The sequence below is a fragment of the Camarhynchus parvulus genome, chromosome 17, assembly GCF_901933205.1.
Source record: "Camarhynchus parvulus chromosome 17, STF_HiC, whole genome shotgun sequence".
Classification (NCBI taxonomy): domain Eukaryota; kingdom Metazoa; phylum Chordata; class Aves; order Passeriformes; family Thraupidae; genus Camarhynchus; species Camarhynchus parvulus.
The window spans coordinates 975,411-998,323 of record NC_044587.1 but is presented as its reverse complement, the minus strand read 5'-3'; the positions used below and the strand labels follow the sequence as shown (position 1 = coordinate 998,323).

At 57.0% G+C, this 22,913-nt stretch overlaps 1 protein-coding gene across 2 annotated transcripts; it reads left to right on the top strand.

Moving 5' to 3' along the window:
• The first annotated feature begins 222 nt into the window (after positions 1-222).
• ADGRD2 (adhesion G protein-coupled receptor D2) lies at positions 223-21,961 on the top strand. 2 transcript variants are annotated; one of them, XM_030961686.1, is made up of 26 exons: positions 223-593; positions 2,182-2,259; positions 2,374-2,434; positions 3,034-3,264; positions 3,407-4,060; positions 4,216-4,314; positions 4,802-4,887; positions 5,261-5,542; positions 5,752-5,863; positions 6,258-6,392; positions 6,678-6,789; positions 7,307-7,412; positions 7,652-7,707; positions 8,765-8,891; positions 8,990-9,093; positions 9,691-9,793; positions 10,014-10,167; positions 10,933-11,066; positions 11,633-11,748; positions 12,663-12,783; positions 15,276-15,317; positions 15,508-15,561; positions 15,875-16,016; positions 16,336-16,394; positions 18,530-18,560; positions 21,647-21,961. In XM_030961686.1, the coding sequence occupies exons 2-26, from the start codon at positions 2,212-2,214 to the stop codon at positions 21,652-21,654; spliced, it is 3,177 nt and encodes a 1,058-aa protein (XP_030817546.1). In that variant the 5' UTR covers positions 223-593; positions 2,182-2,211; the 3' UTR covers positions 21,655-21,961. The 2 variants fall into 2 exon arrangements, 1 of the variants encoding a protein (XP_030817546.1); XR_004061226.1 differs by lacking the exons at positions 15,508-15,561; positions 21,647-21,961 and having other exon boundaries at positions 15,907-16,016; positions 18,530-18,550.
• Positions 21,962-22,913: the final 952 nt, after the last annotated feature.

Sequence of the window (22,913 nt, the reverse complement as noted above, 5' to 3'; positions counted from 1 at the left end):
GCACCTAAGCTCAGAGCAGCTGCCTCCAAGGTCCATTCTTCTGTGGGAGATTTATTGCCAAGAGCAGAGGCGTTGGGATGGGAAAATTGCCTTCATTCCCAGGCGAAGACCCTGAAGAACAAAAGCCAGTTGCTGGTGAATCCATGGTGTGATTCAAGCATTTCCTGGGGTGGGAGGAGTGGGAGCTGTGTGCCTGTTGCTGTAGCAAAGGTGAGTGGGCATCAACCAAAGGAGCAGCTCTGGCTGGTGGGCTGGGGAGTGCCACAGCCATGGGGTGACCTGGCCCCTCCAGCCTTGGCACTCCCCCCGGGGCAGCTGCAGGCCCTGGTGGGAGGAAACGCCGGGATGCTGAAGCTGCTGGGTGAGGACGTTGCACCAGGAGCCCTCTGGACGTCTCTAGAGCTGCCCCTCTTCAGCTGCACTCCTGGGCTCTTCGGGATCTCTCTGCTGTGAGGATCCGCGAGTCACTCCCCCACCCCCTGATTTCTTTGCCATGATCATGCGCCAGGTTTTCTGGGAAGGTTTATTGGACACTTCTATGGAGCAGTGACCGCCAGGGAAGAGGATCCCGGTGCTGCTGGCACAGTGGAGCAGTGAGTGCTTGGCTGCCGGCGATGGGGTGGGCTGGAGGCGGGTCCGGGGGCCATGTGGGGTGAGGACGGGGGCAGCGGGGTGCGGGTGCCCAGCAGGACTCGGAGTCACCGTCCCGCTGCCCAGCGAGCCCGGTGCGGGGAGCGGCGGCACCTTCGGTGTGCGGGGCCCGGCGGGGCTGCGAGGGGCGGCGTGTGCGGAGCGGGGTGCGGGAGCTGTGCGGAGCGGGCGGGAGCTGTGCGGAGCGGGGAGCGGGAGCTGTGCGGAGCGGGGAGCGGAGCGGGGTGCGGAGCGGGATGCGGAGCCGTGGTTCCGCGGAGCGGAGCGGACCGGCCGCGGTTCCCACTCTCCTCCGCTCCGGACATCGCCGCTCCGCGCCCCGCCGGCTGTCGCGCTCCTCCCGCCGCGGCCGTCCGGGAGCTCGGCCCTGCCCCGGCTCCCCAGGGCGGCCCCAGACCCGGGGCGCCCTGAGCCACTGGGCTCGCCCCACAGGGTCACCGGGCTCGCCCCACAGGGTCACCGGTCTGTCCCACCAGGGACACCGGTCTGTCCCACCAGGGACACCGGGCTCTCCCCGCAGGGACACCGGCGCTCCCCACTGCCCCGTTTTTCTGCCCAAAGCGGGTTCCAGGTTTCGTCCGCAGCATCTCCAGGGCCCTCCTTGGAGAAGCGGACACCTGAGGCTAAGGGCGCAGGCTGAGGAGAGGGAGATTGGCGATGCCATGGTTCCCTCTCCCCCATCAGATTTATACTTTTTCCTCGAGGGCCAAGAGCTGTGCTGGGTGTTTCCAAAGTCTCTGCTGAACTTTGGAAGACTGTGAGCCCAGAGCCCGGGCTGCAGAGCGGATCTCCCAAGTCCCTTAGCAGCAAAGTGCTTAAATGCGCTTTTACAGCCCGCGGGAGAGCCCGCGGGGAGCAGAGATCACTCACAGCCGGCGGTGCCAGTGCCCGGAGCTCTGGGGCTTGTTTGCATTGGCGTTGCCAGTTTCCATCTTGTGTCTTTACGGGCCTCATCTATGATTTTACTGGGCTTTTTACTGTCTGCACTCAGAGTTTCCTCCCCCCGGGGCAGAGGTGGGGACATGGGGGATCGCTGCCGAGCCCTGACCCTGCCGCTCCCGGGACGGCTCCGTGGTGCTGGGCTCCGTGTTTGGGCTCACAGAGGCTGGATTTGCTGCTCTGCAGGGTCTGCTCTGGTGCTCTGGTCCTGCAGGCTTTAAAGGCAACGAGAAAAGCTGCCGGTGATGCAGCACCGTTTAATGATGCCATTTATGGTGGCTTTTTTATTTAGTTAATGCAGATGAAGAGGCTCTGCGGTCTTGCCTGTTCCTTGATATTGCACATCTCTATGTTTTATGCTTAATTATTTTGTATCCCGCAAACAAATGTTTAACTGAGACCTTAAGGTCTTCAAGAAGATCTGGGAATTCTTTGGATAAGATACTATTCAGGACAGGTATTTCAGAAGGAGTCATTTTCTCCTTTTTGTTTTGAGACTTTCTGAGGAAAGCAGCATTGTCAGGGAATGCCATTTCTACAGAGTGCTTCTGTCTCCATGATGCATCTCCAGTGATACTTTATTTATTCTAGCAAAGGGTGATAGCTTCCCAGCTGGTCAGCATGGTTAGGAGAGACTTGAGACCTGATTCTTGCCTCTTCAGCTTTCTGGTGAGTATTTCTGGTTTGTTTTTTTTTGTTTTGTTTTGTTTTGTTTTGTTTTGTTTTATTCTGGGTATTTGAGATAATGTTTCTCTGTGTGTTACAACACATCCTCTCCACCAGGTCGGTCTGTCCAGGAGTCTCCTTGCCTTTGCAGCCCTTGCCAAGAACCAGACTTCTCAAGGTTAGTGTTTTTATCAGCACTCTCTACGTGTTTTACAAGCAATATCCAGCACAGAGAAAAAAAAGGTGTCTGGTGGTGCAAACAAAGGTAAAGAAACTTTTTCTGTTGCCCTGTTTTGTGCCTAAAATGCTGTTTGCAGAGCTGGTATTTGCCAGGCTGTTTGCCCAGCTGCTGCTCTGTGCCCCACTGCAACTGCAAACCAAACAGATTATTTTGTGCCTGAAAATTGCATCTGCAAGTGCAGAAGCTGGGATGAGCTTTTTGGGGATAAAGCAAGTAAAGTTATTTTTGCATAGCTGCTTTGAACAAGCTTTTCCAATTCCTGGGCATAGCAGAGTGAGCTTTTCCTTTGTGCTGAGCTGAGCATGGTGTGTGTGTCCCACAGGGGTGTGCCCAGCTCCAGCGCTGGGCAGAGGGCAGTGCCAGCACCCCTCAGTTCAGGTCCCATGTGGTCTGGGCTCTGTCACACTGAGCCCAAGGGCTGCACGGGGACATGAGCTCCTGCCAGCAGCTCCCCCAGGGTGCACGAGGCAGGGCTTTCAACCGTGGGCTGCTGGAGAGGCTTTCTGTTTCCCCAGGCTGTGTGTGTCTTCCTCCAGGGTTTGCTCCTCTCACAATTGAGACCCCAAGACACACGTATGCCTATGTGGGCACTGCTCTGGACTGGTGGCAAGCTGACAGGTACTGTGAGCAGCACTTTGCCCAGCTGCTCCTGGAACCCCAGGACAGCGAGCAAGGCTCCTTCAGCAAGCTGCTGCAGTCCCACCACATCAGAGGCTCTGTCTGGCTAAAGGAAAGGGACAGTGTGCTGCACAAAACAAAGAGGAGACGTGAGTATAAGTGTTCATGGGCTATTGAGGGATGTTTTCAAACTGAAAAATATGACTGGAGAAGTTGTCCCTTGGTTTTTTTTATTGTCACTTTATTTGCCTATTCTTCTTCCTTTCTGCTGACTGAAATTTCTCCTTCTAGGTGGCCACACTGTCCCAGTCCTGGTATTCAGGGACAAAACAGACACAAAATATGTGAAGGTGCTCTCTGACTTCCCGGCCCTGCCTGCTGTCACAGCCTGTGCCCACCTGCAGTGGGACACCAGGAGCCAGGACATTGCCACCATCTTCTCCTACGCCGTGCCTGCTTTCATCAACGAGTTCCAGCTGCGTGGCTTTGTGGATGAGGAGGGCTTTGTTCGGTTTGCTCTCATTGTCCACGGGCACCATTCCCCCTACCTGCCCGTGTTCCGTGCTGATGGGCAGTGGCATCACTTCTGTGTGACCTGGCAGCAGGAGAACGGGACCTGGGCCATCTATGCCGATGGGAAGAGGAGGGCAGCAGCCAGTGGTTTGTGCTCCGTGGGACCCTCTGCCCCCCAGGCCATCTCTGGCCAGGGCACCTTCATCATTGGGCAGGACCAGGATTCCCTGGGGGGCACCTTCAGGGCAAAGGAGTCCTTCAGCGGGAACATCACTGACTTGCACATCTGGCACAGAGTCCTCAGCGCCGAGCACATTGAGAAAGTTCGCTCCTGCTGGGTGGTAGAGCAGGACCTGCTTTTCGGGTGGAGCTCCAATGCCCTGCAAGTGGAGAGCACTGTCCAGACAGTGGCCACACAGCTTCTTTGCCCAGGTAAGTCTCAGGATCCTCGTGGCCACTATCCTGGCTCTGCAGGCACAGCCCAGAGTGTTTGTTGTGCCAGGGCTGTGGATTACTGCAGGAAAGGCGATGCCTGCTGGGGATGGCGTGTCCCTGGGAAACCCTTCTGTCTGTGTGTGTTTCCACAGGGCCTGTGGAGGAATGCAGAGTTCTGGAAGTTGGCAGCAGTGGATTCAGTTATGTATCTTGTTTGCAGCCTTTGCCTTTCATCTGTCACTACAGCAAGGGTACAGCATCTGTTAGTTATTCATGCCTTGCTTCAAACACGCACTCCTGGAGGTCCTGGCTGGGCTGCTGGCCAGGGATGGGGAGGCCCCTGCTCTGCAGGGGTCACATGCAAAACCCTCTGGGGCTGGCACTTCGCTCCAGCTGCCTGCCCTCTGGCAGGGGGTTTGGCTCTTCCCCAGCTGGGCTGGGCAGGGGTGGCACACCCTGCATGGCTCCTGGGCGCAGGGCTGTCAGTGCCTCCCCATCCAGGCATTCCCAGACTCCTTGGCCAGGGGAGCATGGGGAGAGGCAGAAAGGGAGTGTGAAACTGTCTCTCCAGAGGGGATCTTGTGCTAAAAATAAAATGCAGCTGTGAAGTCTCCTTGTCCTGCCTGTCCTGCAGACTTAGCCACCATCTGAGGACCATTGCCCAGGCTTTGAACGTGGCATGTGTTAACCACACTGTGGGACACCTCAGCAGTGGTTCTGGTTCTGGTTTGTCCCCAGATGCATACTGGCAGCTGAAAAGAGCTCAGCTGGAGTCCAGCCACGCGCTCGCCAGCCGTGTGAACACCCTTGCAGTGAGGACTGTGGTGAGTCCTGCAGCCCCAGCAGGGGCAGCTGGCGCCTGGAGCAGGCAGGAGCTGCTGGGGTGGGCATGTTGGCACCTAGAGCTGTTTGAGGTCACTTTGCAGCAGCTCTGCCCAGGACCTTTCCTGAGCTGCTGTTGGAGATTGTGGTCAACACAGCTGTAGTTTCTGCTGTGATCAAACAAGAAGTGTTGCTTCAGATTGACTCATTGCACTGAGATGGGAGTCTGGACAAGAGATCCTTTCCCCCAGGATATTCCTGTTGGCCAGACAGGTCCTGGTGCCAGCAGGGGCATGCAGGGCATTGCCAAGGCACAGCTGAGGATCAGGGAGAGTCAGGGCTCTGCACTGAACTAAATAATCTTCTCCATGACAGATTCCTGACAGTGTCTTCTCGAGTGGTGTGCAAGACATGAACCTCTCTGTGGCTCTTGATGCTCTGGATATCTTGGCAGCTGTTCTGAGAGAAGGGGAAGTGCCTGTGCTTGAGCCATCTGACCTCCTTGCAGTCCTTCAATTACTAAAGCAAGTTTCAGATTTGGAAATCCAGGAGGGAGACGAGCTGGAGATGCTGGAGCAGTTGGGCCAGTATTACATGGAAGTAACTGAGTTAATTCTGGAAGAGCAGAACACTGGGACGTGGTCACTGATCAGCCAGGTACTGCTGTCACCAGTGTGGTGCTGTGTGCCTCACCTGCTCCTCCTTGGCCTGCTGCACCTCCACGGGCTCTCGTGCTGTCCTCGAGTCTCAACTTCTCTTTTTTTGTTCTGCCAAGGACCAAACATTTAAGGGAACTCTTGTGAGCCAGGGAAAGGGAGGGCTGAAGGTGCAGGTGCTGATTTCCATCACTCTCTCTGCCTTTGCAGGTTATCAGGGGGCCCATGGCTGTGGTTGAGCTCTGTGACAGAGTGGTGTCACTCTTGGTCCCACTGCTGACCAGAGAGAGGACAAAGATCACGATCCAGCATGGCAATATTGGTGAGTGGCACTGGAGGGCATCTCGCCAAGACCCAGATCAGTCACCCTGTCTGGTTCCCAGCCCAAATCCATTCCTGGCTCCTCTGCTCCTCTGGCTCAGCTCTTGCCAGCCCTGCAGCCTGCTCTGCATTTCCTCTGTGCAGAGTGTCACAGTGTGAGGGCACCTCTCAGGCTGTGGATTGCAAGAGCATTGCAAGAAGCCTTTGGCCATTTGAGCAGCTGAGCCCAGGTGCTCTTGGTTAGCACAGAAAGGGACCTGCCTGCTGCTGCTGCTGCTGCTGTGGGTCCTGGCTGGCCTTGGCTGGGATGGCAGTGTCCCTGGGGTACTTTGCTGTAGCAGTGGCTCTGGAGGAAGGCTGAACCCTGGTTCAGCACCTGATGTTGCCTTGCACAGGGATGGAGGTGAGGGAGCTGGAGCTGAGCGAGCAGCAGCTGAGTGGTGAGGCCTACGTGGTCCAGACCCCTGAGAAGGGCAGGCACGACCTCATTGAAGTTCCTGCAGAAGAAATGCAAAGGCTGAAATCCAGAGGTTTGTAACCACACTTGAGCTCCCCCTGGCACCTCTGCATGGCCTCCCTTAGCGGCACAAACTCCTTCCCTTGGCCACGTGAGGTCTGGAGAAGCGTGGGGAGGGGACACTCCTGGTGAAGGGAGATGGGCCGTGGGGGAGAGGTTCTGTGCAGCCCCTCCAGAGACACAGCTCCGAGCTCAGGGGGTTCTGGACCCCGAGCATCACCCCCAGGGGAGGGCAGGGGTGTCCAGCGCTGCCCTGTGCCCTGTCCCTGTGCCCTGTCCCTGTGCCCTGTCCCTGCAGGTCTGCACAGAGTCACAGTGAAGAACATGTGGTTTGGCTACGGCTCCCTGCAGCGCTGCCTGTCCAGCAGTGCAGTGTCCCCGGACACGGCTGCCCCTGATGGGGCACAGAAGTGAGTGAAACCGAGCCCCCCGCACCCCAGGGCTGCCCTCAGCGCCACGGAAGAGCTCGTTTTCAAATCTGCATTGAGCTGGTGCCTCGGTTTTGGGGTCAGCTTCACGCCGATCCATCTCAGCCCTCGCACTGGGGCTGCCCCGGGGGTGTCCCGTGTGCCTCTGGGTCCCGCGGGTTACCGGGGTGCGGGCACAGAGCCCCCGGGGGCTGCTGCAGGTGCCCGCGGATGGTCACCGGTGTCCCTGGGATGGGGGCTCTGGGCTCGCTGCGCTCCCGGAGCTCCGGACGCTAGGTGGGGATGGCCGCCCGCGCATCCCCGCGCGGCTCAGCCGCTCCGCCGGAGCCCTGCGGATGCTCCGGTGCCCGCCGCAGTGACGGGCAGCGCTGGGGCTGTGCCCGGTACCCCAGGGTCCGCTGTGCCCCGTGCCCGGCCCTCGGCAGCGCCCGGATCCCGCCGCCGTCCGGGAGATCCCGTTCGCGATTGCTGTGCCTGAGAGCGGCTCCTTCCCCGGCAGGTACCTGGGCACCTCGGTGGGCACAGCGGTGATCTCAGCCACCCTGCTCAGCGACCAGCAGGAGATCAGCGCGGCCGTGCGCTACCGCCTGCAGCACCGTGCCCAGGTACCCCCGGCTGTCCCGGCACGGCACGGCACGGCCCCGCCCGGCTGTCCCGGCACGGCACGGCCCCGCCCGGCTGTCCCGGCACGGCTCAGCCCCCCGAGCTTTGGGATGGGGCTGTCCCTGCCCCGACTCTGTGTTTGGGCCGCGCTGCCAGACCTGTCCCAGCCGGGGCAGTGACTGCACCCTGTGTCCAGCAGTGAGTGCCTGGGTGACCCCTTCTCTCCCCTCTCTGCCTGCAGGACCTGCCCAACACTCTGCTGGGGCCCGTCTGTGCCTTCTGGAACTTCAGCCTCAGGTGCCTTGTCTCAGTTCAGGTCCCCAGATTTATGAGCTTTTTATTTCCACTGGAAAACAAAAGATCTCAATATAAATGTAATGGTAAGAGTAGAGATCTGGAATTTTTTTGCCTCCTTTGCATGCTGGCATCCCCTGTCTGCTGGAGCAGAATGCTTTCCTGGGAAGATTTCCTTTGGAGAAGTCACTCACAAGCAAGTGACCTTTAATGAGGTATATGCAGCTCAAATGGAAAGCCCTAGTTAGTGATGGTTGTTGCCTGTGACAAAGAGGAGTTAGCCCAAGATACAGGCCCCAAAGACATGCAGGACTCCCAGCCTCATTAATCCTGCCTGGCACTGGGATGTGTTTTTGCTGGATGTCACTGTGGTGAGAACACTGAGGCTGTGATATGTTATAGATTGGTAATTAGGTCATTCAGGTGAAAAACAACTCCTTAGAGTGCCAGACTTGTAGCAGGCATGGATCAGGTAGGGGAAGGTGGGAAGGGTGATTTTGGAAAGAGCTGGTTATTGTCCAAAGGGTCCAAGCAGCCCTGCTCTGCTCCTGTGCTACTGGCAGGCTCAGGGGGCAGTGGGGACAGAGCTGCAGCCACGGTCCCTGCCCAGGGAGTTCAGATGGGAGCAGCGCTGGGTGCCTGGCACAGGCCGGGCCTGGGCACCCAGGGGCACCATGCTGGGTCTGTGGCGGGCTGAGCTGGTGGGCAGAGCTGGGCACAGCCAGCCCAGGGCTGCTCTCATGAAGGGGCTGTGCAGGGAGCCCTTCCCAGAGCCATGCAATAGCTGGGCTCTCTTTGGAGCTCTCATGGCTGAACTCCACTCTTTAATGCACACATTGACACCAGATCTGTTTTCATTGTGTGCCTGCTGGGTGAGGCAAAGCTGCTGAGAAAAGGGTGAACCAAAGGGAAGTCCAGGTGAAGACCTGTTTCTGATATCCTCATCTTCCTCCTTTAAACTCTGCTTTTGCTGGGAGAATGAAATTCCCATCGTGCCCTGGCCTTCTATGGAAGTGAAGGGTAATTTCTGTGTGTTTTCTGTGGTTTTGCTGCACGTTAGCCCAGATGCTGGTGGGATGTGGTCCACAGCTGGCTGCTCTGTGGCCAAGTCTCTCCCAGACTCCACTGCCTGTTTTTGCAACCACACCACCAATTTTGCCATCCTGCTGCAGGTGTATGAGATGGAGGTACGTGAGGAGCCTGGCTCAGGGTGGTGCTGGCACTGCCACATTTGGGGTTAACTCATGAGGGATTTGAGTCTTCTGTTGTTTCATGTCTGGAGCAGAGGACCACCAAGGAGGAGCTCACCCTGCAGACTTTGACTTTCATTGGATGTGGAGTTTCCTTCTGTGCCTTGACGGTCACCTTCGTTTTGTTCCTGGTAGTTGGGTAAGAAAAGCCTGGGTGCTTGCAGCCTTCTCTGTATTTTCTACTTGATATTTTACTCCTGAGCCTTCCTCAGAGTGTCCTCTGTCAGCATGGGCTGGGGCAGGTGTGTGGGAAGAGCTGGGAGCTGCCCTGTGCTCCGTGGCACAGGGGAGGGCTTGTTGCTGGCTGCAGAGGGGCTCAGCCCTGGCTGTTTCTGTGGAGATGCTCACTGATCTGTGCCCACACCTGCATGTCTGTGGCAAGGTTTCTATCAATTGCTAACCATGTTCACTATAAAAGCTGCTCTGCTAGAATTAATTTTTATAAAATAAATGGAGCAAGGACTATTTCTTTGATTGCCAACCCTTCTGTGTCGCTTGGCAAGCCTGAGATCTGCCTTGTGAGCGTGGCAGGGGCTCCCTCCACCTCTCCCTCCCTGCCTGTGCCCTGGAGCACCAAGGGCTTGCACAGCAGGGCTGTCCTCTGCCCCTCTGACTGTCATTTTGCAGGGAGTGCCAGAGAGACCACAAGTGGCCCAGGCAGGCCCGCACAGCCCGAGGGGACAGGGAGGGCCCTTTTGTGTGGCTGCAGCTCAGGGCTCCCTCTCTCCCTCCCCAGTGTCCCCAAGAGTGAACGAATGACTGTGCACAAGAACCTGATCCTGGCCCTGGCTGCAGGAGAAGCTCTGCTCATGGTCAGTGAGTTGGCCAAGCCCAACCAGGTGAGCTCAGCAGGAATGGCCCATTCAGCCCACGTGGCCAGGCTCCAGCAGCTCTGTCGGAGCAACAGAACAGAAGTATTTATTAATTCCCTTAAATTAATTAAAGAGTAATTACCTTACCCTTTCACTAATTACCTGTAACTGGCATTGAGGGTAGAATTGTCTCTCTGTTGGAGATGCACAAATATACGTTGTGCAGTGTGGTTCCTGTCCCCTCCAGGTGCTGTGTTTCATGGTCACTGCCTTCCTGCACCTCTTCTTCATGGCAGCCTTCTCATGGATGCTGGTGGAGGGGCTTCTCCTCTGGAGCAAAGTGGTGGCAGTCAACATGAGTGAAGGCAGGAGAATGAAGTTCTACTACGTGACAGGCTGGGGTATCTGCACACTCCTCTGCCTTGGGTCCTCAGGAAAATATTATTTTTCTTTTCTAGTGAAAGTTTTCATAGGAGAGATGCACAATTCTTTGATTGAATTTAATATGAGAACTGCGTGCCAGTGCCCTTCAGAGGCTCTCTTGAATTATTTGTCAAATTGCTAGTCTTAGAATATAAATTGAGCAGTATTTCTGTTATACTTCTGAATGCAGGAGTTGAGTTAAAAAAATGGAGGAGGAGATTTATGGTAAGTTCTTGTTCTTGGAGAGCATCACAGTTGTCTGATAGTAATTAAATATAAATGTGCTCCTCACTAAGCACCTTTTATTCTGAGGGAGCCCTTTAGGGACACAGAATTATTTGAATAAGCTGAGTTTTGTGTCAAAGAGGAGCCTCTTTAGGGATGTGCTGCTCAAGGAGCACACACCTCGTGGGACACTGGGCAACCACTTCAAGTATTTTGGATTGGTTTATGTCTTTGATTGTCCATTTTGTTAAAAAAGCAATCTGAGGAATAAATTGCTTTGGTCAGGACTCAGGACTTGGGATGCTTTATACCTCAGAGAAAGATGCTGACAGCTTGTAAATCTGGCTGTGTTGAGCCAGGACAGATTTCAGCTGCAGAGGATTGATGTTGCTCGTGGGGTTTTGGAGGCTCACGCTGAAATCTGGTCAGGGGGGTTTTGAAGCAATTTTCTGGTGCACAGTGCCCTGCATGGGGCATCTCTGCTTTCCCCAGGGTTTAACCTGTGGGTTTTTCTGCAGGGCTTCCAGTCCTCATCGTGGGGGTGACCCTTGCCACCTCCTTTAACAAGTATGTGGCAGCCAACCACTGCTGGCTGAACGTGCAGACCAACGTCATCTGGGCCTTCGTGGGGCCTGTGCTCCTCATCCTGGCTGTAAGTGCCAAACCCTGCTGGCAAGGGGGAATCCCTTGGGGCTGCTCCCAGAAAAGCAACGCACAGTCAGGGGTGCAGCTCCTTGTGACTGCTGCTTTTAGAGGAAAAGTGTTGTTTTACTTTATATGGACTTGTGCAACATAAGTAAATCTCTTTAATCAAAAAAGCTTTTTGATAGGAAAAAGTGCTTTAAGAAAATTTTGCTGACCAGTTCTTGGTTGGCTGTTCAGTCAGGAATGTGTTGTGTGACATTGCCTTAGCTAAGGGTCTGATTTTAATACAGGAATATCTACATCTGTGAAATATACAAAACACAGCAGCAGAAAAAGGTCCAGTGTTAAAGGTCCAGAATAGACCTTTAACAGGGAAGAGGTTGTTAGGAGCAGTTTTGGGATGTTTCCTAGATGTCATCTCTGTGCAGATAGCTCTGTGAAGCCTTTTGAATTCATTGCTTTGCCGGTGGCGATATTTGTCCCCGAGTTCTGACCCCAGCTGCCGGCAGAGGGGTCTCACCCTGAGGAGCTGAGGCTGCAGGATGCCAGCGAGCCCGGCTCTGTCCCTGGCAGGTGAACAGCCTGGTGCTGCTCCGCGTGGTGGCCGTGACCGTGGCCAGCGCCCGCAGGAGATCCAAGATGCTGACACCCAGCAGCAGCCTGGAGAGCCAGATTGGAGCACAGCTCTGGTGAGCAGGGAAGGGCCTGGCTCTCCCAGCAGGGCTGCCACGGGTGGGAAATGTGTGAGGCAGTGTTAGATACATGGAAGGAATCCTTTCCAGCGAAGCTGCTGAGGCACTGGCACAGGCTGGCCAGAGAAGCTCGGCCGAGTGAAAGGCAGTGAGCTGTGCGAGTGAGAGCAGCAGGGCAGAAGGGATTCTCTCCCCCAGGGTAGCTGTGTCCCACCCAAAGACACTCTCTAACCCCAGAGGAGAAGCCCAGCCAGCACCCTCAGCTTAGGGAACCAGTGCTGGTCTCCATCTGCACTCACACTCCCAAATCTCACCCCTTTGGGACAGGAGGCCCTTGGCAGTGCCTGCAGCAATCCAAGCTTGGGACTTGGTGGGTTGAAAGTAAGGCTGGTGGGGGTTACACACACAGGGGGAGAGGCAGTGGGGACTTCTGTAATCAGTCAATACTGAGAGACCTCTAGAAAACTGCTGCCTGAGTCATTACTTTATCATGCTCTGTGAATTTTTATTGTTGTTAGCTGGCGCCGGATACCCCTGCTAGACACGCATTGTTCCCCTGTAGCATAAATAAATTTTCCCAAATTTACAGAAGCACAAAGATAGGGCATTGCTGGAGGGCAGGGTGACATCCATGTGCAAATAAAACAAATAGAGAAACCCTCTTTGTAGCAGAAATTGGGGGGAAATAGCTGTTTTCTCATGGCTGATGACGTCAAAGAGCTCCCTTCTTGCTAACTTGCAGTGATAAATGAAGAGCAGGGCTGGCACACTGGGGTCTGGGAGGTGAAATATTTGGTTTTTCCTGTCTTAACTTATTTTGTTTGCAGAGGAATTTGTTCCACAGCTCCTGTCTTGCTGGTGTTTCATCCCTGAAATGCGCCCGGGTAACCCTGAGCTCTTCCTCCCACCAGGGCCACGGCCAAGCCCGTGCTGGTGCTGCTGCCCGTGCTGGGGCTCACCTGGCTCTGTGGGCTCCTGGTGCACCTCAGCATCGCCTGGGCCTATGTGTTCATCGTGCTGAACTCCCTGCAGGTGAGTCCTGCCCCACGGGGGTGCCCAGGGCCCGGCCAGGCTGGCACCTGCAGGGCACTCTGCCTGTCCTTGCAGCTCTGAAGCCAGCCCAGCTTTCCCCAGCCACGGGGCCATTTTGTCTGAGGAAACTCATCTCATCCTTCCAAGATACAAAATTCAGCTCTGGAGACCTTGCATGGCCCTCAGCACCAGTGTCTGGCAGCGTCCTGCTGGTGCCACAGGTTTCCAGTTCAGACCTTGTTTCTTGTGCTACTTTTTCTCACATCAGTGTGATTCCAAATTAGCAGTTACAAACTCATTAGAGTTTTTATTTGCTCGTATAATGGGTAATTAAAATGATACCTGTGCAGCCAAATGGGGCAGACATCCCTCCTGCTGTTTGTACCTGGGGAATGAGCCTCTGCTGCAGCACAGGGCTGGCCCTGGGGCTGTTCCCAGGACCTGGGGATAGCTGAACTCTGGGGCACTTGGTGACAAAACCTCCTGGAACATGTGCTTGCCACCTGCGGTCCACAGCATCAACAGAGGCCTGCAAACCTTGAGAGAAGGGAGCTGTAGATGGAGCTAGAGAAGCACTGAACACCCCTGCATGGCCCTGCACACCCCTGCACTCCCCTGAACACCCCTGCACTCCCCTGCACCCCCCTGCACACCCCTGCACACCTCTGCACACCCCTGCACGCCTCTGCACACCCCTGCACACCCCTGCACACCCCTGCACGCCTCTGCACACCCCTGCACTCCCCTGCACACCCCTGCATGGCCCTGCACACCCCTGCACACCCCTGCACGGCCCTGCACGGCCCTGCACACCCCTGCACACCCCTGCACTCCCCTGCACACCCCTGCACACCCCTGCACTCCCCTGAACACCCCTGCACGCCTCTGCACACCCCTGCACACCCCTGAACACCCCTGCACACCCCTGCACACCCCTGCACTCCGCAGCTCCCAGCATGGTCCCGAGGGGAAGGGGGAGTCCTCAGCAGGCAGGCGGGAGCAGGGAGGGGCAGCCCGGCCCTGGTGCCTCAGCTGAGGTGCCCACGGGCACTCCCTGGACGGTCCCAGCCCTTGGCACTGCTCATTCAGGGTCCCTTGCCCAGTGCTTGAGGACAAATCCTTCCCCAGGGGATCCAAGCCAAGGGAGCACTGGACACTGCCCTCCAAACCACTGGGATCAGAGGGTTTTGCAGCCCATCTCCCATTTTCCTTCTGTTTCAATAGGAAAGGGCTCCTGCTGTGCTCAGGTGTGCAGTGCTTCCCTCTGGCACCCTTGGCTGTCTCCAGCCCGGAGCTGGCCCTGCTCTCCTGGGTGACACCCAGCCCACAGTGGCCCTGTCACCACGTGCACATGTCCCTTCATTGCCAAGCTCAGGACAATCTGCAGATTGCCCCAGAGGAGAAAGAAATGCTGCTCAGAAGCTGCAGGGTTGAGGGAAAGCCATCCTGTTTCAGCCCCTTTGCTTACTTCCTATGGACCACTTGGAATTTCCTTTGAGGCTGGAGTGTTCCTTCACGTGCGGGTCTGCACAGTTGTTCTGTGGCCGGGGTTGGTTTCTGTTTGACTCTTTTCTGCTTGCCTGCAGCAGCCCAAGCCTGTCCTCAGGGCTGCTCTGTGTGTTCGCACCAAACATGACAATTCCTTCTGCAGCCAGGCAGGGCAGGAGCACGGACAGGGGCTGAGCAGCAGGAGGGAGCCCGGGTGCTGTGGGGCAGGGCCGGGGCAGGGGTGGAAGGGGAGGGGGCAGGAGGGGCTCCCCCAGAGCTGCCTCTCTGCTCCCACCCTCTGCTGCAGCTGGGCCTCCTCTCCTTCCTCCTCTCCTTCCTCCTCTCCTTCCTCCTCTCCTTCCTCCTCTCCTCCCAGCCAGCCCTCCCCGCTGCCCCTCCCCACGCTCATCCAGAATGATTCCTTCAAGGAGGACCTGCCTTGGAAGGCTGGCCAGAAATCTGCTCTGGGGGAGTGAGCAGCACTGCTGGCTGAAGGACAGGTCAGGGCACGGTGCCAGGGGCCGCTGCCATGGCCTGCCAAGAGCTCGCAGATGAGAGCAGGGCTCGTTGGAGGCAAGATGGATTGCATCTCCTGCTGCAGCTGATTTATCTAGCTGCGATAACAAAACACCCACAGATATAACATAAATCTGCTGGGCCAGATAGGGCTGCCTTAAGGCCAGAGCCGTGGGTCTGGAGCTGTAATTAGCCCCAGGCTGTGGCCCCAGGCAAGGCTGGCTCTGGGCACGTCCCTCACACAGCTGTGCCCAGCGGTGCCCGAGGTGCCACTGCTCCCCGCCCCTGTCCTGCTGTGTGACAGCAGCTCTGTGAACAGCCTGGTCTCACGTGTGAGAGGCTTTCCCTGCCTGGCTGTCCCTGCTGGGCTGTGCCCACCCTCTGTGCCAGCCTCACCAGGCCCAGGGCTCCTCAGCCGCTTTGCTCCGTGCAAAGGAGCACAAACCAGCCAGACACGTCTGACCCCTCCTCTGCTCTGTCCCTTCCAGGGCCTCTACATATTCCTGGTCTATGCTGTCTATAACAGCGAGGTAAGAGATGGCTTCAGTCCCCGCTCACAGCAGCTCTGTGTTGGCACTGGGGGGAGCTGGGTTCTGGCAGTGGCAGCGCAGCCCCAGTGTGCTGCTGGAGCCCTGGCTGCTTTTCCTCCTTGGCTTGCTGGAGCATCTCCAGCTGTGCTGGAGCTGCTGTGGCCTCTCTCATGTCCTTGCTCTGCTGCAGGTGAGGAATGCCATCCAGAGGATGAAGGACAAGAAGAAAGCCCTCTCATTCACAGTAAGCTGGGAGGAATCCCTGCTGCCCCTTCATCCACCAGAGGAGGGTCCCAGCTGTACTGTGGGTCTGCTTTGGGGAGATGATGATGATGGAAAGAAATATTATTTTTTTAACTTTTGTCTGCCTTCTTTGTGGTCTTGTTGGACAGCACAGACCCAAAGATAGCCGACCCCTATTGGGCAGCAGCCTGCTCTGCCAGGGTGGGATGGGAGCCAAAGCAGTGATGATGAAATCCCCCTCTGAAGTCGGATCTGGGTGTAGCAAAGGCTCGTTGCAATTTTCACTGCCCTGTATCTCCTGCCTGTCATTCCAGAACTGCTCTCATCCCATCAATTACTTATCCAGCCCGAGGAACACGACCTCCTGGGACACAGGGAGGCTGAGTCCTGCCCCTGAGACTGCCCTGCCGAGCCCTGTGCAGAGAGAGCCTCCAGTGAAGAACATCACCAGCAGAGGTGAGAGCATCGCTGTTAGCCCAGCCTGGGTGGTCTCATCAGCATCATGGCAGCATTGCATTCTCCTGGGGCAAAAATCCATCTTAGCGTCTTAAAATTAATTTTCTGGAGGAGAGGCAAAGGTGACAGTTGAAAATAGGGATTTTGGCTTTGGGGAAAAAAGGTTTTGCATTCTCCAACCAGTTTGTGGGTGCAGTGATGCAGAAAGCCCGTTTGGTCCCTCTGCTTCAGTGGGGGGCACAAAGCACTGAGTTCTTGGGAAAGCATGAATATTTCTGTTCTCTGGTCTATGAACTCACTGTGCTGCTTCACCCTCTAGGAAATTTTGGAGCCAGGATTCCCATGGGCATCTCATCCATTATGTCACCTGAGAGACCGGTATGTAACAGCTCCTGTCACTCAGCTGCACCCCTGGCAGAGCACAGCAGGTCTGTGGGGACACCCCCTGAGCTGGGCAGGGGACAGCAGGGCAGGGCACCTGTCCAAGGGCAGGGGAGAAGTGGTCCCAGAACAGCCAAATTCCAAGGCAAAGGCTCACCCTGAGCCCATGGGGAGCCAGGAGGGGGCTCAGAGCAGGGCCCTACAGGAACACGAGGTGCTGCTGAATTTGGGCCATAAATCCCTAGGCTGAGGTTGGTATGGATCATAGGAGGCTTTCCCAAGGACAGCAGATTGAATCAGGCAGTGGGGCAGGTGCCATGGGCAAGTCTCACCTCTCCCAGGAGGGCTGTGCTGCCTGCATGGGGATGGAGAGCTCAGCAAGGCATGGCCTAAAGCAGGGAACAATTTAAATTTGACTACTCTGCTCCCACTTCCATCTCCTGCTTTTGAAATGATCATCAGTCCTGGTGTACTTGACATACAAGTGCTGTAATTCCCTCAGAATAAAATCCAGCACTACTTTCATGAGTCTCTCACTGAAGGATCTCTCTTTCCCTCTCTAATATTTATCCTTTGAAAACCTATGTCACATAGACAGCTCTTATTTATCCAATAGATAATACTTCTACAGCTGGCATATCGTTCTGGAGCCACTCAGTAAAATCCATATTTCCATCTCTCATGATTTATATTGTGGTTAATGCTGCAGCACCAGGCCCCCTGGGCTGTAGAGCACCAGGGCTCTCTCAGGTGATGCTTTTCCCAGGCACAGGTGCCGGCTGTGTGAGCCAGGCTCAGGGCCAGCTCCTGGCACAGCTCCAGGGCGTGGGCCCCAGGGACGAGCCCAAGGACCCCAGATCCCCGGGGCAGGGGCAGCAGGAGGCAGCAGATCCCCTGAATGCCAAGGCCGTGGCATTTCTCAGCAGGCACAGACAGAAAGTGCTTCCCTCCTGTGAGGGTCACCGAGGGCTTTGCTGTGCATAAACATTGCATTTTTAATGTGCTGCTTCCCTTCTTGGCCGAGGCAGGTGCTGCAGGGCTGGGGCTGCTCCCCGTGCTGCTGCAGCTCCCGGGGCAGGGCTGGCAGGGCCTGTGAGCCCTGGGCATGGCAGGGCATGGGAGAGGGCTGGGCACAGGGCTGGGCATGGCAGGGCTGGGAACAGCACAATTCTGGGCATGGCACAGTGCTGGGCATGGCACAGTGCTGGGCACACAAAGTGCTGGGCATGGCACGGTGCTGGGCACACAGAGTGCTGGGCATGGCACAGTGCTGGGCATGGCACGGTGCTGGGCACACAGAGTGCTGGGCATGGCACAGTGCTGGGCACACAGAGTGCTGGGCATGGCACGGTGCTGGGCATGGCACAGTGCTGGGCATGGCACAGTGCTGGGCACGCCTGTGCCCTCCCCGTGTGCCCTGCGCTGCGCAGGGGCTGGGGCTGCTGTCAGTGCCCTCAGTTATGTAAGGCAGGCTGTTTCCCTGCTCCCTGGCTGAGTCACGGTGAGCAGCACACTCAGAATGTCACTGGCAGCTGCACAATAGTTTGGATGAAGAGAAGATGCTACTTAAAGGCGTTTGAAAACACTTAAAATGACAAAACACTGAGCGAATGGAGATCCAAACACAGACAAGATGTTCTTCGTGTTTCAGCTTTTTTAAAATGTTGTTTGGTGATCTTTGTTGTTGTTGTTGGACTGGGAGCAGGAATTTCACATCTCCCAGGGCATTACCATCCTTTGAGCACAGAGTGCAGACTGTGTGGGCTCTTCCCACAGCAGCACAGGGGTGCTCTCCTCCTTCCCCGGCTTTTCCTGTGCTGTCCAGCATGGCATCCAGCCTGGTGGGTGCCCACGGGGCTGGAGGGGTCCCCAGGGTGGGTGTTAGGAGCAGGGAGTCAGCTCCCCACTCTGAGAGGTGCAGCCGGGTCCAGGGACCCTCTGCTGGCTGCCCGTCCCTGGGGCGGGGGTGAGGGCTCTGGTTCCTGTGCAGGGACAGTTGGGTGGCTCAGTGCTGGGACAGGGGGTGGGTGGGCTCTGGGGAGCCCTGCCGGGCCCCAGGGATGTGCTGGGGGCAGCCAGCAGCAAAGCCACCAGAGCCATGCCCTCTGCTAACAGCTTCTCCCCTCTTCCAGGCCGTGGAGCTGACAGCGTTCAAATGCTCAGGTAAGGTTTGCCTCCATCGTGTTCTGCAGTTTTTGCTGGTGGTGCTGGCTGTGTGCTGCAGGGCTGCCCAGAGGGCAGCTGCTTTCTGCTCAGGCTCCAGGACAGTATCACTTCCACGCTGCCCCGTGGGCGCTGTCCTGGCCAGGCTGTGGGAAATCCGTGTCCCCTGAGCAGCTGAGGGACAGGCTGTGCAGCCCCAGCGCCCTGCCAGTGGCACTGCCTCCCTGGCAGCACTGTGCCTCAGCCAAAGGCCCCATCCCAGGGCGCCTGCCTGGTTTCTGCCCATGTCCCTGCACCTTTCTGCTGCCCATCCCTGTCTGCTGCAGCTCCTGGGCCCTGCTGTGCCAGCAGAGCCGGGGGTCGCAGGCAGGGCCAGGGGCAGAGGGGCCCTGAGGCTGCTGGGGCTGAGCTCTCTGCCTGCCCCCAGCCCCAGTGCTCTGTGGCAGGGCCAGGGGGCAGCAGCTCTTTCTGCCCTGGGCTATTTTAGACCAGCAGCTGCGGCAGAAAGCCCTGGTGGGTGCTGGGAGTGCCATGATCCCAGAGAAGGGAAGCTGGGGAAGGTGGGTATTCAGACAGGGCTGGATTTATGAGCTTAAAAGCAGCCATTTAGCTTCTTCTGTTTCAGGTTGTAGAAAGGCCAATGTCACCATGGAGGTGGGGAGAATTAAAACCAGAAATCCCTCCTAAGCCCCAGCCCTCTGCTGGATGGCAGCTCCCTGCCACCTCCTCAGCTTCCCAGCCTGGCTTTGGGCAAGTCCCCAGCTCCTCAGAATACAAATGCAGCATATTTCACTTTATTTTCTTTAACAACCACTGCTGGGTACTCCCAGTGCAGCTCCTGCGTGGGGACCCTCAGGTGGACAGTGCAGTGAGGACACACCAGGGGTGCAGTGATCATATTTCTTCTGCATTGTGACATTTCCTTTTGTCAAGGCAAGCAGTGCCTTAGCAGGTCTCTGATTTTGCTCCACATGAAGTGTCTAAGCAGGGCATCCTCAGGCTGTTTTCGAGACGGTGCCACCCAGCAGCAGTGCAGCTTTCCTCCCCACACTGGGCACGTGGGAAAGGCAGGAACACCCAGGAGTAGCTGTGCAGCCATTGGAATATTACCGTGTTGCAGCAGCATTTCGGGCAGGAGTGGGGTCTCAGAGGGAGCAAGACCTGCACCCACCACGGGCATTTGTGCTCTGTCCACCCACCCTCACCTTCAGCTGCATATCTGATAGCCCACGTGTGTTATTAAACTCCAGCTGTGCAAAGAAGTGGGTTGTTTAGTTTGGTTTTGTTTCCTCAGGTGAGCCCTCAGTGTGTTTTTAGAAGCCCAGGTCTGCACAGAGGGTGATGGAACACCAGGCTGGGCTCGGTGCCATGGGAGTGCCAGGGATGGAAGGAGAGCTGTGCTGAGCCCCCCAGGCTGTGCTGTGCACCCCCTGAGCCCCCCAGGCTGTGCCATGCACCCCCTGAGCCCCCCTGGCTGGGCAATCCTTGAGCCCAGGGTGAAGGAGAAGGTCTCGAAGCAGAAGAGCTCTCCTCTCACTCTTGTGCTCGCGCAGTGGTGCTGCCTCCGCTGCTCCAGAGAGCCTCCAGCCATGGGAGCAGATGATAAAAGGCTGCAGTGCCCACCTGAGGGGTGCTGGGGGCCCAGGGCAGCTCAGGTTCACCCAGGCTGTGCCTTCACATTCTGCTCACAGAGCAAAGCACTGCGGAGCCCTCGGGTGCCAGGATGGGGACAGATCATTCCAGCACAGACACTGTCCCCCTTCTGTTTGTTCTCTCCCCAAGAGTTTAATGGAAAGACGTGTGTTTATAGCCCCAGACACCTTTATTTGAAAGCTAGCAGCCAGCTGATGAAAATGGTGCTGCTGCCAGCAGGAGCTGTGGCAGAGACAGGAAAGCTGTTCCCTGTTCCACCAGTCTCTCCCGGGAAAGCTGCGCTGGGTCTGGGGTGGGGTCCAGCACCTCTCTGCTCCAGGGCCTCAGCCACCCTCCGGTGAGAACTCTGGGCGTTGCAGTGGCTCCAAGTGCAAGAGACAGGCAGTGGGTCCATGGGGAGGTGGGATGGGTGAGGATGAGGGTGGATAAAATCCAGGTGAGTGCCAGGCCAGAGCCAGAGAATGGGCAGTTTTGCAGCGTGGCTGTGGCAAGAGCCAGGCAGGGCCTCCCCCCACAAGGGCTCAGTCCATGGAGCAGCTCTGCAGTAATGAGCTCCAGGCAGCTGCAGGGAGCTGCTCTGTGCAGCCAGCCCTGCCTGCCTTCATTACACACATTTTGTGAGCAGGGCATGGCTGGGGCGGTTCACATATTTGCACAAACAATAAGTCCCATCTTCCTTGTCTTGACAAACAAGGGCTCCAAGAGGCCTCCACATCCTCCATCTCCTCAAGTGATGGCTGCTTTGTTTCCCCACGATAATTTCATTATTCTGTTTGAATACATTTATATGTTGCTAAGCCACACATAGCAACATGGATCTTGTCTGCACAGCCCAGCCTTCCACTGATCGATACTGGGTAATTCTGCAACTCTCACCATATTGTGCTCCATAAGCTTGGATTGAAATAATAAGGAATCTGTGAGTCTCTGGGATTCAAAGCCAGAAAAGCACCAGAGTGTCATGGGGTGAAAGGCAAAGCCCGTCCATGCCCTGCTGGGTGACCGTGGTGGGACCAGCCCTGGTGCCAGGGCCCTTCCTGGGGAGTCCCCTGTGCACCCTGGGGAGGAGATGCAGCCCATGGGTGCTCCCTGCCGTGGCAGAGCTGGTGTTCTCCTTAAATGCCATTTAAAGCTCATTGTCCCATGCTGTGCTGTGCTCAGGCTGACAGGGGAGAAGAGGTTTCCCTACAGCCATGGCCCTGTGCATGGAGACTGCTCTGGCTCCCTATCTCAAGGACCCCCAAAGGGACAGGGGGTCTCTGGGGTGGCAGAGCTGTACCACTGGCACAGCCAGCCCATGCCAGCTGCACCCACAGCTCTGCCCTATGGCAGGTTTGGGCTGTGGGGTCTCTCCAGTTCTCCCCCAGGCCTGGGAGGGATCCCTGCCCTCTCCTGCTGCCAGCAGAGCTGAGACCTTCTCTCTTTTGCTTTAGGTTTCTGAGAAGTTTCTGGTGATGAGCCTGCAATGCAGAGGGTCCTCCGGCAGGAAGGATGGCAGGCTGGAGGAGCTGGCTTCCCTTGGAGAGCTTCCAGCCCGGGCAGAGCTGTCACCCTGCACTCCTTCCCAGCCCCACGTGCCAAACCAAGGCAGGGCAAGTGTGGGGTCCCATGGGGCTTGGTCTGCTGCTGACGACTGCCCTGCTCCTCCCCCGGGTGGGTATTTGTGTTCTGGGCTCCCCACGGCTCCTGCAGCCCCTGGCAGGGCAGCCAGGGCAGACCTGGGGCAGGGCTGCCACCCCTGTCCCTGTCCCTGCTGGCAGCACTGGCACTGCAGGGTTGTGGCTCTGCCACCCCTGTCCCTGTCCCTGCTGGCAGCACTGGCACTGCAGGGCTGTGGCTCTGCCACCCCTGTCCCTGTCCCTGCTGGCAGCACTGGCACTGCAGGGTTGTGGCTCTGCCACCCCTGTCCCTGTCCCTGCTGGCAGCACTGGCACTGCAGGGCTGTGGCTCTCGTTGCTGCCTGGGGGAGCTGGAGCAGTGGGATGGGGACAAGCCCAGCTGTGCCCAGGGCAGCCGTGCCCAGGCAGTGCCCACGCTCCCGTGGTGGTGGGGATGGGAGCACCCTGAGCTGGGCTGGGCTGGGTATGAAGCACATGCACTAGGGAAGCCAGCAGCCGGCTCCAAGCCTTTTCTGAACCAGCTGACACCAATAGCATCTTCTGCTGCTTAGGACAAAAATCCTCTCCCTGCTCCTGCTTGGGTTCCTGCCTGGCTGGCCTGGCCCCTCGCCAGCTGGGCGCTGCTTTCCTTCCCTCTCCTCCTATTACCTCTGTAGTGTTTAGAACACAGAAAATGTGGTGGGTTTTGCTGATTACAACAACAGTAAATGCTGATTTTAAAAACAACCTCCTCTCCTTGTCGCACTGTGTCCAAGGGAAGGGGCTGAGCCCAGAGATGGGGCTTTGGCCACGGTGCCAGGACCAGGACACTGCCCACTAATTGCCCACAAATGTTGCTGTTCCTGCACTCACTTGCAAAACACTTTAAGAGTCACTGTGGCAATTCCCAGGAGCACTTTGAACCAATCTGGGGTCCCCAGTGCCCAGAAGCAAATGCAGCAGCAGCCCCCTGCCACAGCCACACTGTCCCAGCCCCACGAAGGCAGGTGACACCCCAGGAGTACACCCACAAACCTCCAGCCCTCCCCATGCCGAGCACCAACCACAAGGGTTAGAAAGACAGCCGAAAATTACAAAGTTT